We start from the raw sequence: 18,903 nt of genomic DNA on the forward strand, positions 1-18,903 counted from the left end.
ATTCATAAGTGAGGAAAGAGTGGAGTGGGAGATTTACAGATGTCGGTTTATCAGTTTATCTCTGTCTCTATTCCTACCCTCACCTATAGTCCCGAGATGTGAGTAATGACCAAAAGAATGAGATTGTGGATACAAGTGGGAGAACTGACGTTTCCCCAACAGGTATCTGGGCTCCACATCAAAAGGAGTCAGGTGAGGTGGTTTGGGCATTTAACTACCATATTTCCTGAATTCCTCTTAAGTTGCATTTTTCAGGCATGTCCTAAAGTAGGGGTCTCCAACTCCAGGCCTCGAGGGCCGGTGTCCCCCAGGTTTTAGATCTCACCCTGGGTCAATACACCTGAATCAAATGATTCGTTCATTACCAGGCCTCTGGAGAACTGCAAGACATGTTGAGGAGGTAATTTAGCCATTTGAATCAGCTGTGTTGGATCAAGGACACATCTAAAAACTGCAGGACACCGGCCCTTGAGGCCTGGAGTTGGGGACCCCTGTCCTAAAGGGAGAAAGACTGGAATCAAATCCAGGATGGGCTGGCTTAGGAAGGACTGGATATTCAACTTGTAAAAGGGGGAAACATGCATCAGTGCACTTGACAGAGATGTTTAATATGCACTTATGTCCCAATTAAAATCTATTAAAACAACTGCTGTGAAAATGAATTCCAAGTTATTACATACCCCTCTGATGCAAAAGTGTTGAAATATTCTGTTTACTTTTTATCAGATTCATCAAAGCAATAATATGATGCCTCCGTCTCACTGCACATAAAACAGCAACAGCTGATGGCTGGTGATGACATGCCGTGTCAACAGGAAATGGAAAGAGAGCCACCCCACCTCTTCTGTGCCTTGTGTCTCTCACTTTGGTTTCCCTTGCTCTCAGACTCACGTGTCACTCCAGAAGCTGGGGAATTAGTTGGCGGTGGCGGAGGGGAGAGAGTGAATGCTACTACCGGCACCCATAAACTAGTTACATGTGCATGTTTGCGTATTGATATGCTGACAGTCTATGATCCAACAAAACATCTCCCTTCCCTCCCGCAGCCTCTGAACGCGAAGACGTACTTCAACATCGCCCAAGGATTTGTTAATTAGCTTGCCAACATCTGTCCTCTCTATGCAAGATGGGATTAGAATACAAAAAAAAAACCAGAACACCCGTCGTATGATCACCACCTTTCCGCAACAGCACCCATAACAACAGATGTCAACCACCCTCCACCCCCACCGCAATAGCTGAGAGGTAAGGAGAATTAAAAAAAGAAATGACTCATTTTTTTTATGTGATCCCTCTTTAATTGACGTTAGCATGTTGTTGAATAATACATGCCCTTCTTTGGTAGAGTGCTGCAAAGTGATAAATTGTGTATGTGTGTTTGGGTGTAGGTGGGTATGAATGGGGGTACAAGCTACTTTGATGTGAAACTCATATCCTGCTTGTAATGTCGTCCAGGGGCCAAACGGAATTGATAAAGGGATAACTTTTGCTCTTACGGAATGATTATACTTATAATTAAGTTGTACGGGACAGATCCTACAGGAGATGAAGAGGAGGGTGAAATGGTGAGGAGTTCTCTCCATTCATTTTTTCTGTTGAAGCTTTGGGTACACAGAGCTCAATGTGGTCTCCCCAGACATTGACCAATGAAGTAATTACATTTATGTGAGTGTGTAGGATTGATTCATCAAACAACGCTTGCTACAGAAAGCTTCTGATTTAATTGGGGAGCGGATGACACATGCATCTTCCTGTGATAACAGATCATTTTTCATCAAAATGAAATCACCCCCCAGTATTATATATGGAATTCAGTACTGCCCTGAGTCAATGATATACAATTTGGTCTATAGCAATTACACAATTGCTATAGAGTTGCAATTATTCATGATTTGAGAGGTGCAGGAGGTACAGTGCCATTTGTTACTTGGTGGACACAACACCAAGTAACAAATCTGTAGAAATATCTCATTATTGATTTTTCAGCTGTTAATACAAAATGTACATATGCTCGTAATGTATGTGCAAAACGGTTACTGAAAATTTTCCCCTGCAATATGTACACCATAACATGTGACTGACAGCTACATGATTGGAGGGGGAAGACTCAAAATCCCAAGCCAATGGCAGTGGTTGAGAATGCTTACTAGATCCTAAATAAATAATATCACAGTGCAAAAACACTATTTTAACTCATTCACTGCCATTGACGTCTATAGCCGTCAATTGCAGTGAATGAGTCAATGGGTTTAACTCATTCACTGCCAATGGCTGGCAGTGAATGAGTTAATTTATAGGTTAACATGCTGCTTAAATAATCATAGGAATATTCATAGTCAAGTCAAGTCAGGAAGTGTACTTCAAAAGTTAAACTGCTCAGTGCAGCATTTTGCAGCTGTAGCTGGTTATTTTATGCACACCAGCAGTTGAAGATTCATTTTCTTCTTCTTACATGCTGGCACTCTACATGGGGTAACTGTTCAGTACAAAAGGTATTAATTCAATAATTACCCAATTAAAAAAAAAAACAACTAATTGATTCTAATTGATTGGTATCAGTATAGACCAAAATTGATGTAACACAGTAATAAGGAGGAAAAAATAAAGGAAAACTGATTTAAAGGTTGAAATTAATAAAAGTAGTTTGGTAACTTAATGCAAACTACCAACATTGTTATTACCAAACATAATAATTGATAATTACATGGTAATATAATTACATAAGATCATCACAATATTTTTTTTAGCTTTTTTATTTCGAAACCTTTACCCCAACATTAACAAGTTATAGTGCTATCTAACCCAAATACAATAAAGCAATGACAAATAATAATTCTGAACTTTGTAAAGGTCAAATCCTTAAAATCTAATGTAATTTCATGTTTTTAAATCACTTAATCCATTTTTGAAGTTGTTCAGTCAATAAATTGACAAATATTTTGAGTTTTAAGCTGATCGATATTGTTTTTTTATTATCTATAACAACGCTTTTCACAATCTCTTCATAGTTGTTGTGAGCAAATTTGAGATAAGTAAAAAGGTGAGATTAGTTTGGATAAGGAAAGGAGTACTTTGGGGGTCTTTACTGAGATATAACAGTGGAAACAAGACAGGAAAGCTGGGAGAGAGAGCAGAGGGTAGACATGCTGTAAATGGCTTTGGAGCAGATTTGAACTCGGGCCTCTGCCATAGCCTTGGGTCACTACACCGACATCAAGGCAAGGATTTCTGTCACTAAAACAATCTGTTAACTTTAACCGGTTTAAACAAAGTTACATATTTTACCTGCCCTTTAATATTCCCTGAACCTAACAACACAAAGCACATGAAGAATGGAGAGCTCAGCAATTACACCTTTTTACATTTATGTAGCAAAACTTTTCAAACAGTGAACAGTAAAATAGGAACTGAATTTTGCGGACGATTCAATGCAGACTGATAGTTTAGAAAGTAATTCATTCAGATTGTAAGATTTCAAATTTCTGCACCCATTTCAGCAGAATAAATGTAGATGATTTAAAGAACTTGGCTCCCGTTAAAGACACAGCTATGAATGGTTGAGCAAAAATCACATTCACACAGGGGCCATCTGGTCAGCAATGGCCCTGAAATTATGCAGATTGTATCTTTTTCATGACTGACAATGTTCTGTTTTTTGCCTAAGATTACATTAGATGTTTTCTTCAGCGTTAGTCCAATATCGTATTAAATTATCAGAGTCAAAACGTGTCATTTGTGCATTTGTACCATCTGAATGCGTTCCCAGATGATATCTTACACGAATAGAACCCAGGGAGGAGTTAACAGCGTGAAATAAAAAGAAACCATGACTTTTAACTGAATGCAGTAAGCTGGCTGCCTACAGTACACTGGTCATGTCACATACAGTGAAATGTTGCCCATAGGATCTCTGCACAGATGTTGTAATGAGCTCTTCAAACCTAAAGAGGCAGACATAACTCGCATGTTATGCTGTCGCTACGACAATGGAAGGGTTTATCACTGACAGTGGCTTGTGGGGAGAGTGTGTGCACTGAGGAGTGGGGTGGGTGGGTGGGGGTAACTGAGATAGCAAAAGTGCATGAGAGAAATAAAAAAAAATCTCCTCCAGCATCCCATGCATGCATAAAGAGGCATGCTTCAGCATGTCTAGGGGTAACAGCAGGAGTTAGACTGCCGCAGCTCAGTGAACACTTTCAGGCAACATTTTCTACTGTATCCCTTGCAGCAGTACTAACCTTCTGTCCCACCCCTCTGCCTCTCACACTCTTTTCTGAGTTTCCTCGCTTGCATCTCTGGCTCTCTAGCTCTGTCTTGCCCATCTCTCCCTCAGACTGTGTCACGAGGGTAAAGAGAAAAAAAAAGAAGACGGGGATCTCCTTTTACACGACAGGGCCCCAGAGGTGATGGCTGACAAAATAATCTAACTTGCACAAACCACAGCAGTGTATTTATTCATATTTCTAAAAAATAAAAAGACATCTCTGCAAGCAGCTAGTGCTGCATGAGTGTACTTCTAGACCAGATCATCAAAGTAGTATGGCTTTTGGAGTGTCTAGAGCACAATTTGGGGTCACAGAAGTGCAAGGCTCGCTAAAACGATCTGATATTAAGAGAAAATATATGAGGAAATTTATGCTTTAGCAATTTTTAGGAGACACCTGACACTTCCTTAGGTGGTTTAGTCTGAGTGAAACTGGCCAAACACAATATGCAAAGCAGTTGATACAAAAATGGCAGCCGTCAGCTTAGCATGCTCGTCATTGGGCACAAGACCTGGACAGCATAAGCAAACATGTATATGACAAGGTTTTTAGATTAGCAACTGGCTTAATTCAATGTAAATTTCGCCATGAAGTACTTGAGTAGTGGTGTAAAACTGTTTAGGCTTCTATTGCTTCCATCTTGATTGGTAATACTTACTTTGGTAATAATCAGAGCAAAAGAGAGAGATTCTGCCCATTTTTGAGCTCAGTGTTCAGGCAATGGCAATGTTCTGGAAGAAGTATATTGCAGAGGGACACACCTGTACAAGAGACAATTCTAGCTGGTGATGACTGGGGCCTAGGCTGTAAAGTGAGTACTCTAACTATACCATAAAATACCCATCAGTAAAGATGCCCCATCATTCTTCTGCTGTTCACACAACTGTTAAAAGGTAGAAAAATACATCTATCAAATTAACATCTTGCATTGAAATTTTGTTAAAGGTTCCAGGAAGCTTTAAGAGACTCACAAGAAGCTAAAACTGCAACAGCTACTTATTTCATCTGACTGCCTCGTCTCTTTCTAGGCAGAAACATCCTCTTGTGTTTTCTGTTTTACCTGCTGCTGTAATGTGGGGTCAGGATTATACACTGGTTTTTAAATCCTAACTAATGTAGACTCCATCATTCGCATTGCAAAAAGAAACTCCAGTGGGCAATTTTACTGAGTTTCCAAGCTCCAATGAAACTTGCTGCCTTCAGAATTTTATGTCACATCTCGAACATCTGTTGGATTAGAGAGTGGCGTTCTGACTGTAAATGAGTAACATCAAGCAAACAAGCACATTTATCACAGGAGAAATTTTTTTATATGTTACAGTTTAAAATAATAGCTGTACAGAGGATACAGCTATTTGGATGTTACCTTCTAATAACATCCTAACTAGAGAGACTTGTATCCCAGAGGACATGTGAAGCCATTTAGGAGCTGCCAAAAATCCAGTTCCACTAATGGCCGCTTCAGGCTGGCTCCAAAAGTGACTCAAAAACTCCAATGTCACAATGCCCAACTTCATGACAGAAATAAACATATTTACAGCCAACAAACAGGCCTTTATAGCTGATGTCTTACATCATGACAACTGTCGGGGGATTCATTTTTCACAACTTACCAGTTCAAATTACATTAAGATTGAAAGTTGGCCATTAGTAGGCTGGTAGCCCACCAGCGGGTGCCGTTATATTTTCCATTTAATGTAAAAAGAACGACAAGAAGAATGTGCTGCAGTTTTGTAAAGTGAAGAACTAGCGTTTTATTTACAACTTATGTCACACTAATTATCAGTTATCTTAGTTATCTGTGCAACGTACCCAAACAGTAGCAGTAATTTCTAACCAGGTTTGATAGCATTAGCTGACTGGTGTTAATTCTAGACTGCCATCTAAATGACAAAAGAATGGGAAACCAGTGGCTGATTGCACAGTGGCTATATTGAATAAATGGAAGAAAATGAATGGCTGAATGGCTGGATGTATGTATGGATGGATGGATGGATGGACAAACGGACTGATGGGAATAACTTGGGTAGCTGAGTAACTTTGTTGTAATAGAGGTGTCATGAATGCATAAATTAAATGAATAAACACCTGAAATCAGAACTTCTACTGGCTCAGTAAGTAGTGTAGCGCCATAGTGTACTGGGTTACATATTAGCTTGGCAAATAAAAGGTCACTGGTTCACTCTTTGCCAAATAAACCACTCCTCTTTGGGGCTGTGTCTGGAAAGGCATCTGGTGTAAAACTTTTCCAAATCAAATATATGGAGCTATGGAGTGTGTTTATACACCACTCTACATTTAATCACTAGTTATTATTCATCTCTGGCTCTCTTAAACAGCAACCAACCAACTGGTTGCAGCAGATGGCTGTCCCTACATGAGCCTGGTTCTGCTGGAAGTTTCTTCCTGTTAAAAGGGAGTTTTTCTGTCCCACTGTCACCAAATCGCTTGCTCATAGGAGGTCATATGATTGTTGGGGTTTTCATCTTTTTTCTCTGCGTTATTGTAAAGTCTTCACCTTAGAATATATAATGCGCCTTGAGACAATTGTTATTGGGATTTAGTGCTATTTAAATAAAATTGGAATTGAACCTGCTGTGGTGACTCCCTTGCAATACGGGAGCGGTTAAAAGTGGCTCCATTGGATCAGTTGTTAATGAGCTAAAATGATAACAGACATTCAGAATGTGGCAGTTCATATTGTTATTTGTGCTGAGGAGCATCCAGTTTAATATTCCTTCAGTAGACAAAGAGGGGTAATCTGGCAGCTTTTTGGTGGCATTTAATCAACTGCATAAAAGAAGAAAATGGAAATTGTTTTGACTGCAAAATAATTAGAGTAAATGTGTGCTATGACCCCCAAAAAGGACATGGAATGTAGAAATTCATTTTCATGGGTGACTTGGAGGTAAAAAACAAAACAAGAAAAACCAAAAAGGTTTTAGATCCATAAGTACATTTAGCTTTTTAACTGCATTGTTTTATTTATGTATTTGTCTATTCCATGATATGTTTGACTTATCTGGTTAGTAATACTTGCTGCTTCCGAGACTTCATATGTGCCTCAGGAAAGATTAAGGTTACCGCCTCGTAGGCACAGTGGTAGTTTTTCCATTAAAACAGGAAACCTTCCTCATCCACTGGGCTACACACGGTCTCAAATCAAATCTTTACTATATATTTCTTTTTCTCTCTGCAACAGCAGCTGCAGATCAGTTTGTTTCTGCATCCCAAAATGGTTGTTGGAGCAGCAACAAGCAACGCTGCAAGATAAATGAGGGCAAGCACAATGTAATTTCCATATCAATCATAGTGTCAGCAGCTTAGGTTGAGGAGAAGGAGAAAGGGAAAGAGGGAGGAATGGAACGATACAAGGAGAGGGAGAAAGGTAAAGGCTGAAAGTAAGAAAACAGATGCTTTTGTTGTTACATACATACTCCAGCTATTATTGAAATAAGCCATTTCAAACCAAGGGCCAAGTAATGCACCGTGGGGCACAGAGCGAAAACTCAGACCGACCGACTGACCGAGCCACCAGGTGTCTGACTGACAGACAATCCTTGAAACCATTTCAGAATCTCAACTGCCTCTCGCATGTGGGTGCCGACTGAGTGCAGCTGTCATTTAGATCATAAACGCCCCAAAGATTTATCTTCTAAAAACATTAACACTGAACTGTAGCCTTGATGTGGAGATGGTGTGGCTGACAAGCTGTGGGCATGAATGGAAGGAAAAGGAGGAAGAAAAGGACTAAGGGGAGGCCCTCAAGGCCCCATAACAAGTTCTCAAGAGTTGGGCTGGCGAAACTTTGCGCCGGTGTTATCTTGTTAAGCACGAGAGTCACTGAAGGACACCAGACAATTGATTGAATGGAGTTGACTTCAGCACAATTTCCTCATCGTGGCGACATGCATCAACCAGGCCACGGGTCCCTATATTCTGCAGCTTAACTACCTCTCAGGCCTCCCACTGTGACAAATGGCTTCTGTCTCTTCTAATGTAATATTTGTTTCTACTTCTGAGAGCCTCTCGGCTACTCTGCGGCAAGTCTGTCTGCCGACTGCTTCATTGTGTTAGCTGACTTTATTCCCCAACCGGCTGTCAATTGGTGGACCGTCTGAGTGTTCTCGTCTGTCTGTCTTTTGTCTCATTGCTTGCGCGTCCTTCCCCCCCCCCCCCCCCCCCCCCCCCCAAGCTCTTTCTACTGCTCCCCCGTCAACCCCTTGCTCTCTCTGTCTCATGCTCACCATTTCTCTGTCTCCCATGTGCGCTATGTCTATCTCGCTTCCTTCCCCTACTCTCTCATTCTCATTGCCTCCCTGCCATCCTGCTCCCTCTTTCCCTCTCTCTCTGAAATCTCCCTCCTCCCCCTATTCCTTTCTCCACTTTACCGCCATGTCTTTGCTCCAGATGCTAGCTGTCTCAGCTCCGTGGGCTGAGTCTCAGTGATGGGCCCCTGCAGGAATTCAAAGCACCATTCTGGCATTTTCTTCCAAGCAATTGCTTCTTGCAGTAATAAAGGGGAGTAGCTTTAGCATCTCTGTCTGAATGGGCTCACTAGCCCTAGGCAAAACAAGCACAAGTGCACATCCGCCAATCCTCTCGGGGCAGGAGCACATCGTGAGTCTCTGTCTGGATTTCGACCCAATTAAGCCATCTCACGCAATTTACAGAATTGGTTACAAAAAATGTACCATTAATCACATTTTCTCTGTCAAAAGCTCAGAATGAGGCTCCGGAATAAGAAAATCCGCATTTTTATTGTCACTGGAGAGCTGGACGAGAAGTTCACATTTGCATACCATGTACAATTATTATACACAAACAACCCTTTTCTTTGAGCTGTGACCTGTTGAGCCCTGCAGTCATACACCACTCATAACATGATATGTAAATATTGCACATGTGGTTTTAATGGTAATTAAAGTCACATCGACAGCAAATTAATTCACGATGGGACACGGAGCATTTAAGGTGCAATTAGCCATGGAGGCGGCTACGGTGATACTTTGCCTAACTGCAAACAGCAAACACTTTGCAATTTGTTTTCACATTAAGTAAATGTCACAGCATATTAGCATGCCATTATGACATCTATGTTTTCTTTTTTTTCCCCCTTTACACAGCAGAGTCTGGTTACAAAGGTGCAGGTGATGGAACAGAGAAAAAAGGAGAGTCTGTTGAAGATGAAGCAAGGAGACAAGGAAGAAGCTTTGATGAAACTTTTACTGCATCTCTGTGTAAACAACTTCACAAACTGTTGTAGCTCAGAATCAGAATCAGAATCAGAATCAGAATACTTTATTGATCCCTGGGGGAAATTATTTTTTGTTACAGTGCTCCATTTTAAACCAACATTAAGACAAGACAGACAATATGCTAACTAAGAATAGTACAATATATACATATATATACATACATACATACATAAGTCACTTATAAATAAATATTTGGAAAAGAAACATGTGTAGTTGTAGCAGCAAACAGTGTGTTAAGTGGATGCGTTGTACAGGGAGATGGCCACAGGCAGGAATGATTTCCTGTGTCGTTCAGTGGTGCTTTTCGGTAATCTCAATCTCTCACTGAACGAGCTCCTGTGACTGACCAACATGTCATGGAGTGGGTGGGAGGTGTTATCCAACATTGTCTTTATCTTGGACAGCATCCGCCTCTCCGACACCACCTTGAGGGAGTCCAGCTCCATCCCCACAACATTGCTGGCCTTACGGATCAGTTTATTAAGTCTGTTGTCATCTGCGACCCTCAGCCTGCTCCCCCAGCATGCAACAGCATAGAGGATCGCACTGGCCACCACAGACTCATAGAAAATCCTCAGCATTTTCTGGCAGATGTTGAAGGACCTCAGTCGCCTCAAAAAATAGAGACGACTCTGGCCCTTCCTGTAAAGTGCTGTGGTGTTTTTAGCCCAGTCCAGTTTATTGTCAATGTGTACTCCAAGGTATTTATAGTCCTCCACAATGTCAACACTGACCCCCTGGATTGAAACAGGGGTCAAGTGTTTCCTGGTCTTCCTGAAGTCCACGATCAGTTCCTTGGTCTTTGCCACGTTGAGCTGCAGATGATTCTGCTCACACCACGTGACAAAGGAGTCGACCACAGCCCGGTACTCTGTCTCATCATCCCTGCTGATGCATCCAACCACCGCAGAGTCATCAGAAAACTTCTGAAGATGGCAGGTCTCTGTGCAGTGGCTGAAGTCTGTGGTGTAGAGGGTGAAGAGGAAGGGGGAGAGGACAGTCCCCTGTGGTGCCCCTGTGTTGCTAATCACCTTGTCAGACACACACTGTGGGAGATGTACATATTGTGGTCTTCCTGTCAGGTAATCAACAATCCAGGACACCAGAGAAGCATCCACCACCAGAGTAGCTGCTAACTGTTCTGGGGCCATGAAAGCAGCTTTGGAGGAACAGGTTGTTCTTACAAGTCAGCATCATCTTTGTATTTTGCTTGGATATTCAGTCACTACATGTTTGCAGCACACAGTGTATGTGCATATTTTTTGTATTTTGTATACCTAAAATCAATATTATTAACCAGAAGCCCAGAAATACACATCAATAATACCGGAAATAGAAGTACTGGGAATGTAACTGAGTGTTTACCTTCATTTGTGAGTTTTATGTCTAAAAGGCTTAAATAGAGTATTTACCTAAAAGGCCAGCATTCATTAATTCAGTGACGGTGTGGAAGAGCAATGCATCTGTTACTTCTAAGCAGTTCTGTTTGTTATGTGTGTTTTGATGTAAATCAACTGATTTTTTTTTTCAAGTTTTTAAGAAAACGTTGGTTTGATGTTTTCCTTTAACAGAACTGAGCCTCTTCATGCAAGTAAATCTATGAAGTTCTACTAACGCACAGTACTAGCTTGAGTTAAATGCTAACAGTGGTTTGGTAATAGTAACAATATCCATTTTCACACATGCACCAGAGTTCTAAACATTTCTATACAAGTATTTTAGTATAGCCAGGTGTGAGTTGCAGCCCTTCTCTTTACCTGGGTGTTACTTATCCCGAATTATCAGGTATTACCTCTTGTGTGTAGCACCCATCCAGTTTATGGCTACAGCTTGCTAACCAAGCTTTTTACTGTTTAATGATAGCCTACTAATTCATTTAAAGAACAACTTCCGACAATGCCCTAGCCTTATTCTCCCTACATTCTCTGAAATTCAAATGTGATGTTAAGTACAGCATCTTAATTTAGTATGTTAACATGCTAATATTTGCTCATTAGCATACAGCTGAAGCTAATGAAAACACTATGCACTTTGGTACTCTAAATACCTGCAAAGTTAGCAGGTATTTAGAGTACAAAGTTTGTCTTTCCAAAATTGTAATAAGAGCCCACCCTTAGCTGCTAAAATATTTTGTTGTAGACCAAAGGGGTCACCTAAAGTGGATGCAACCAACTGCTTGAGTATTAGACTCCTATTGCTCCCCATAAAGTCACAGTTGAACCTAAGTAATACGTATATAAAATGAGCTTTACAAACTAGCAAATAAGCTATTAAATTCTGATTTATTAACAAGAGTATTTATGAAGTGGTATCACAGTCCCAAATGTGCAAACCTTTTTAAAACTTACAGGATGATAGATTGCCTTAGAGAGAGCCAAAAGTACTTACAGCACACCAAACAAAAACGTACTGATCATTTCCACACAGCAGATACCATCAATGAATTGACACAAGTGCTACACGTAAAACAGAACAAGGAAAAACAGAAAATACTGCCTGTGGCCATGCTGCCATATCCTTCCACACACTAAAAAAGTTTCCATATCCACTTAAAATTTTATACTCTAAGTTGCCAAAGCCTCAATATTAGTTCTTCGCCTTACTAAGCTCGACACTGCCGATAAGTAGTATGGTCATTACGTGATAACAGCAAACGCTCCTCCTCCCCTTCAAATGACACTCATCATGGTCTTTAAATTTTGCAAAGCTACCTTTTAAAAAGTTGCTCAAATATGCATGCGATCCCTGGCCCCATTTCCGGCGGTCCGTAATGTGGCTCTTTGCTTTCTCTGTGGAAAAACTCAACAAGTTGACTCTTTATGAATTTGCGTCCCCAGGCCATCTGCAAGCCTTTCTGCCGTTCCCTGACAGTGGCTGCTCTCTCTGCCTCCCTCCCTGCAGAGGAAGAAGCTCCAGGCTATGCTGAAAATAGGATAAGATATTAAAATAAGTGCGCGCGTTCACCTACAAGTTCTTGCGTCTTTTCTTTTTTTTCAGGTCAGTCAAGTCCTGTCTTCTCCGCTGGCAAACCAGCCTCGCAACAGCAACAGATTATGCGTGTGTGTGTGTGTGTGTGTGTGTGCGTGTGTGTGTGTGTGTGTGTGTGTGTGTGTGTGTGTGTGTGTGTGCACTTGAGCACATGTAAGCCTTGGCGAATCACCACAGATGCATGACCGTGTGTTTTGAGCTCTTTGGGCGATGGTTTGAAATGCCCCCAGGCCTGCAATTCTCAGTAAACCAGTAACAGTTAACAACCTATTGATACAGCTGCAGAAGTACAGCGACCCATAAACAAACAGGCAGGAAACACAGGATACCACGCTGAGCGACAGAGTGATGTGATGAGAATGGCTTTAAGCTTTCGAGCCTGACAGCAGGGGAATGCATGCACGTGTGTGTGTGTTTGTTTGTTTTTGTTTCTTTGTGTGTGTGTCTGACCTTTCAGCATTTTATAAAGTCTGTATCTTTACAGGGTGGTCATGTATGTGCAAATAGGTGATTGATGTTCCTGAACGACCTTGATGACGTTTCGCTCGTTTGTGTGCCCCGGTGTAACCTGCGTGCCTGCTTTGATGTTACGTTCATTACTGTCTCTGCTTTTCAGGGCTCAGATCTGAGTGTGCATGTGCCTGTGCCAGAGGTGTATGTACCTGCACGCAACATTGTATCCAAGGGTGGAATGAATCAGCAGTTGCTACATGCCTAAAAATGAAGGCTGCTATAAGAAAAGAGTTGTGCGTGACCTCTCTTCCTTTCTTCGTCTCTATCACTTCCTCCTCCTCGTTCTCTTGCTTCCAGTTTCTCTACTTGTTACTCTGTCTTACCTCGCTCTCTGCTGTCTCTGCCTCTCTCAGTGTGTTTGCAGTTCAGACCCAGACCACAGCCGTGTTACATTCCTTAGCCATCCCAAGCTAAGATTAGCATACTGATTAGCTACCCTTGTGGGCTCTCTCATCCGCCTTCCCCCGAGCTCACATGCAGGGCTACAGTCTCATGAATACATAATTGCGCCGTTGGCAAACAAATGCACGGCTGAGAGCTTCCAGATGAGGGAGCTAGTGCACAGAATACAATATTGTTTGTTGCTGTTGTCGTTGTTGTTGGCTTCTTTGTAATGTAATCAAAAGGTACTGGAGCATTCTGGTGTGATTAATGTTTCCAGTACCGACACGTACATTCCAAATACTTCAGTTGTTGACTTGTTTTTATTTATCTCTCCCTCTTTTACTTTTTTCTCCTCTCCTCATGTTTGTCTTCTCCTTTCAGTTTTGTTTTTTTGCCACTTTCACCCTCTTGACCGTGGCTTCTATTTCACCCTCAGCAGGGTTTGTCTTTCCTTTACTGCTTTATATCTTTTGCCTTCATCCTTCCCCTTATACTCCCTTTTTTCCATCTCTTTCTTCTTGCCTCACTTGCTTTCCTTATCAAGGTATTAGAGGGGATATCAAGTCACCTGCTGCTCTCACCTTATTCGGTGCCTCTGCTTCTCGCTCTCTCTCTCTCTCTCTCTCTCTCTCTCTCTCTCTCTCCCTTTCTTCCCTCCACCCCGTGCCTCTCTCTGTTCTCTCTTCAATCTCTTCCTCTCACGAGGGCCTGGGAGAGGACAGTGTATCGTGTGAAGTTGGATGTTGATTCTAGGTGACAGGCACCATATGAGTCATAGCCATAATCACAGAGCTCCACCACCACCACCCTTTTGGCTGTAAAACACAGCAACAATGCAAAGCAAAAGTGCCCTTGGCACAGATATTAGCCATACATTACCAACCATCACACAAATGCATTTTCTAAGATGTAACACATTTTGTAAACACTTGAGAATTTTCTTTCTTATTTTGGTATCTATCTCAATAGATAGATAGATAGATAGATAGATAGATAGATAGATAGATAGATAGATAGATAGATAGATAGATAGATAGATAGATAGATAGATAGATAGATAGATAGATAGATAGATAGATAGATAGATAGATAGATAGATAGATAGATAGATATGAAACCAGTGCTGAACTTTAGCAAAAACACTTCCAGTTCTATACAGGTCCATGGAAAACATCCTTTAAACTTGATCTCTGTAAACACTTTCCTGATGAGTTTTTGGTTCAGTCACTCATTTTGGATCATACTGAATGAAAAGTTAGATCTGTTCTGTAAATCTTGGTCATGCTATGTTTCAAACTGAAGTATTATCTGCAGTATGAAACTGCACACTCTTTGGTCGATAGCCAGTGAGCGGTTTCACAGTCAGACCTGCCCTTACTCGTCACATCTGAAAGATGAGAGTTGGTTGATTTTTCTGCAACAAAGATGGTGAGGGTGGAAACGCTCCTCTCAAGGCATTAAATAATCAGACTTTGGAAATTGGTAGGTCCACCTACCAATTTATGGGCTCAGATTATGAACTGATCCCATAATCTCATCTGGAAAGGATTCACTGAGGTCATAAATGAAGAAAGCCAAAGTGACATTTTCTGATAAACTTCTATACAACTTGGCATCTTTTGCAACCAGAGATGCCCCCTGCAGGCCATTAGAAAAACTGCAGACTCTAGAAACTTCAGCATTGGCTTCATTTTTCAGTTATGCTGATTCTGTATGCATGTGAGTAACATGGACATCAATTTCTAGTAAAACTTGAAATCCTTTACAAACTGTGGACAATTTTTGTAAGAATATATATGAATAACTACCATGTGTGTATGTGATTATTACCATTTATATACACAAACCAATGGTTAATCATGTTTTATTGGTTTCTTTCTTAATTTTGAGTAGAAGGCTGTAGTAAAGCTGCCATTTAAAAAAAAAAATTAGACAATCAATCAATAGTAGAATATTAATCAGTAAATTGCTTGAAAACTGTCATTTTTCACACAAAATTGTCAAAGGTTTACAAGCTCCAGCTTCTAAAAACATGTCACCTGTCTTACATTAATGTATATTGATCTTGTAGTGAGAATGAATTGATCACTCTCACAAATATCATTATTGTCTTGAGATGCAGTCAATATGATAATGAATGCTTGGGTTGTAAAATAAACAACAATCAGAAGAGAAGAGAAGAGAAGAGAAGAGAAGAGAAGAGAAGAGAAGAGAAGAGAAGAGAAGAGAAGAGAAGAGAAGAGAAGAGAAGAGAAGAGAAGAGAAGAGTCTGCTGAGAAAGCAGAGACTTCAGACAGAATAGCATAGAGGACATGCATTGGTCAGCTCAGCCCAGAGATCCACTGGTTTGAAAGATCTGGTTAAAAAGAGGAAATGAATAAAAGAACAAGTGCTACAAAGAGTGGGGGGAAAACAACATAAAAATTTCAAGCAGAAGAAAGTTAAGCACAAAACAGCGACAAAGATAGACAAAAATGTAAAAAAGAAAAAGAAAAAAAAAACCTCAAACAAACCCAGTGTGACCGGGACATCGGAGGACACATGAACAAAGTAGAGGGTAAGAAAAAAATACAAAAAGTATAAAACAGAAATACTGCACTGTCGAGGAAGGTCAGAGTAAAAGGAAACCCACAAGAAGAAAGGCAAAGCTAACAGTGAAAGGGAGTTGTGCGATCTACAGAGCTGCAAGTTCAAATGTTTGGAAATTAACAACGAAAAAAAATGAAACGAGGAGCGAGAAGGGAGGAAATTACACAAAGTCGGCCCCGGCACTAGAGTTTAATAGACCAATAATGGTGGTAACAAAAATGAAATATACCCATAAGGCGGACTGTTGGACAAAAGGTACCAAATAACACAGTTTGAGCAGCGTGGAGTAAAGAGGTCATAAAAGAGGAAATCCAGGAATGATTATCACTCAGATTATTAAGTCTCTGAAGGCTCGCTGTGTTACTGGGTAAAAAGGTCGAGGTCCTTGCAAAAGGAAAAAGCAAGACTGCTGACTGAAACAAACATCCAAGTGTCGTGATTGGACACAAACGGAAGATCAATGGCACATGGCCGAAGGCACCATAAAAGAATAAAAAGTCCCCCTCCAGAAGCTTTGGCTCTTATAAACTAAGCCTGTCATTGATTAACCTGAGGTCTGTGTGATTACAAAGCAAACTCAATCTTGTGTCCTTTGTAGAGAAGGAAAAAAAGGTAAAAAGGAAATGAACGAGCTGAGGTCGGTTCACATCGCTGTAAGGAAAACTCAGTACGATCACAGTACGAATCTGTTACAGCACCAGCATAGCTAATGCACTGGAGGACAGGGTGATTACATTAACCATTAGCTCAGCTGCTAATGAAATAACTTTTCCCTTTCCTCTTTTTTTCCATGAGCTTATCATGGCTATTGCACATAGCCTCCTTTTTTTTGTTCACACATAGCAGACTGAAGCTCTGTGTGCCAGCTGGATTTCTCCTCATAAGTGAGTCAGAGGCAGTTTGAGCGAGAGAAGGAAAGCAAGACGGAGAGAAGGTGTGAGGGTGCCAGGGAACAAGAAATGAAAAGACACCCATGGCCAGAGAAGTAGCCCAAAAGAGAGAGAGAGAGAGGAGCAAATTGCGTGTGTGTGTGTGTGTGTGTGTGTGTGTGTGTGTGTGTGTGTGTGTGTGTGTGTGTGTGTGTGTGTGTGTGTGTGCTTGTACTTGCATACATTTGCCTAATAAGGTTATCCTCAGGCACTCTTGAATTACTGCCTGGAGTACTATTTGTCCACCTAAAAAGGGTTTATTCATAAATTTAAAATAATAATAATAAGATTTGTACCTTTTAACATTATGTGAATTTGTTATGTATATCTTTTGGATTCTGTGTTTCAGAGATGACAGATGCATGACAGCCTGACCTCACTCAGTCAGTCTGAGAAGCTTTAAGAGATAGATGGGTGCGTGTGTGTGTGTGTTGAAGAGACAGATAGAATAAGAATTAACGGGAGTCACATGAGACTTAATTAGGCCTGTGGCGCACTCCTATTCCAAGCCAAAGAAAGTAGTTTCACAAGACAATGAGACACATTCCCCTGTTTTTTTATGAGAGAGGATTTGTGTGTGTGGTGGTGAGGGGCTTCTCTTGATTCTGCCTGTCTGCATACACAGGAGCAGGAAGGGGCTTTAAAGTGAGTATGTGCACGCGCAGCTGTGATCCCCGTGCGTGTTTTTCAATAGGGGGAAAAAAGAAGAATATGACACGTCGACAACTACTGAGATCAATACGCTAAGAGCGATTGCCAATACCACTCACATAATTTTGTTGTCAAAGCCTTCCCACATGGCACGGTCACCCACTGTGGGTGTGTGTGTGGTCAAAATAGAGAGCGTGTGACAGACAGAGAGAGGAGAGGAAAGCGGCAGGACTTACCGCAATAGAGAAGCAGCAGCGCTGTCAGGAGCAGCACAGCCCAGAAACTTGACGACATTCTCGGCCAGCGACTGGCATCTTTGCGTCTTCCCAACCTTGACACTGAAGCCATTGAAGAAAACAGCTAGAGCACTTCCTTCGTTATGGAGACAAGTTTTAAAAAAGGAAGAAGAAATAAAGAAAAAATAAAGAAGAAAAAAAGCGCTGACAGTAAATTCACAATCCAACTCGGTCTCTCACAGTGATCATATCTCCGCGTGTAATCCCACAAAAAGACATGTCAAGCTCGAGTAACTGATTAGGGGGTGGAAAAAACAAAAGAAAAAAAAAGAAAAAAAAGAACTAATAACAAAAGGGAAAAAAAGCAGTGATTTGCTCCACGGGGCGCAACAGAAAAGGTCACATCTTCCACAGAAAGCCCAGTTGGGGAAACAACGCAGCAGGTTTTAGATTCGCTCGGAAACAGAACTTGGTCCCTTTTTAGTTGTTCCAAGGTGTTTTAGCCTCAATTTCCGCCCCGTTTCAGTCAGGGTAAGCGGGGAGATTGCGCTGAGTTACTGCTAAAGTGTTCAATCATCTGTACCGCAGCGTCGTAAAAGCTCCTTTCACCTGTGGTAGGTTTCCCCGATTCTCTTCAGTCTCAGCAGCCCCGACACTGTAGCTCATAGACTGTGTTTAAAATATATATGTGTAATTAAACAGGCTCTTATAAAATCCAGCGAACAAACGCCTGCCTGGATGAAAGAGGGTTGGTCATAAAAGAGAAAGAGAGATTGGGGGGGGGGGGGGTCCTTCAAGCTCTCGGTTTGGGCACAGAGTGGATGAAGATCACAGCATGCTTACAGAAGGAACCGAAGGATGGAGAGTGGAGGGGGTAGAGGCAGACGGAGAGGGAAAAAGTGCGCACTGTGCGACTCCAAGTGTTTTTGCCTAAAGTGAAACATCCACATAATCGATATTACGTCAGGCAATAAGCCACTTGAGGTCGCGTCTTTTGCTGTTACGCCAAAGCAATCGCTTTGCGTCGTTAAATCGGCGTGAATTACAGCTTACAGTGTATCGATTTCACATACCCCGCTTTGATTTTTAC

At 41.3% G+C, this 18,903-nt stretch overlaps 1 protein-coding gene across 2 annotated transcripts in view; it reads right to left on the minus strand.

Annotated features, from left to right (window-relative positions):
- The window catches only part of tafa5a (TAFA chemokine like family member 5a), a 167,786-nt gene extending 149,228 nt beyond the window's left edge, over positions 1–18,558 (minus strand). For both annotated transcript variants that reach the window (XM_004553939.3, XM_004553938.3), the window contains exon 1: positions 17,814–18,558. In XM_004553939.3, the coding sequence (XP_004553996.1) occupies positions 17,814–17,925 (112 nt within the window). In that variant the 5' untranslated portion in view covers positions 17,926–18,558. The remainder of the gene's footprint in view (positions 1–17,813) is intronic.
- Between the last annotated feature and the right edge of the window lie 345 nt (positions 18,559–18,903).

The sequence above is a fragment of the Maylandia zebra genome, linkage group LG17, assembly GCF_041146795.1.
Source record: "Maylandia zebra isolate NMK-2024a linkage group LG17, Mzebra_GT3a, whole genome shotgun sequence".
Classification (NCBI taxonomy): domain Eukaryota; kingdom Metazoa; phylum Chordata; class Actinopteri; order Cichliformes; family Cichlidae; genus Maylandia; species Maylandia zebra.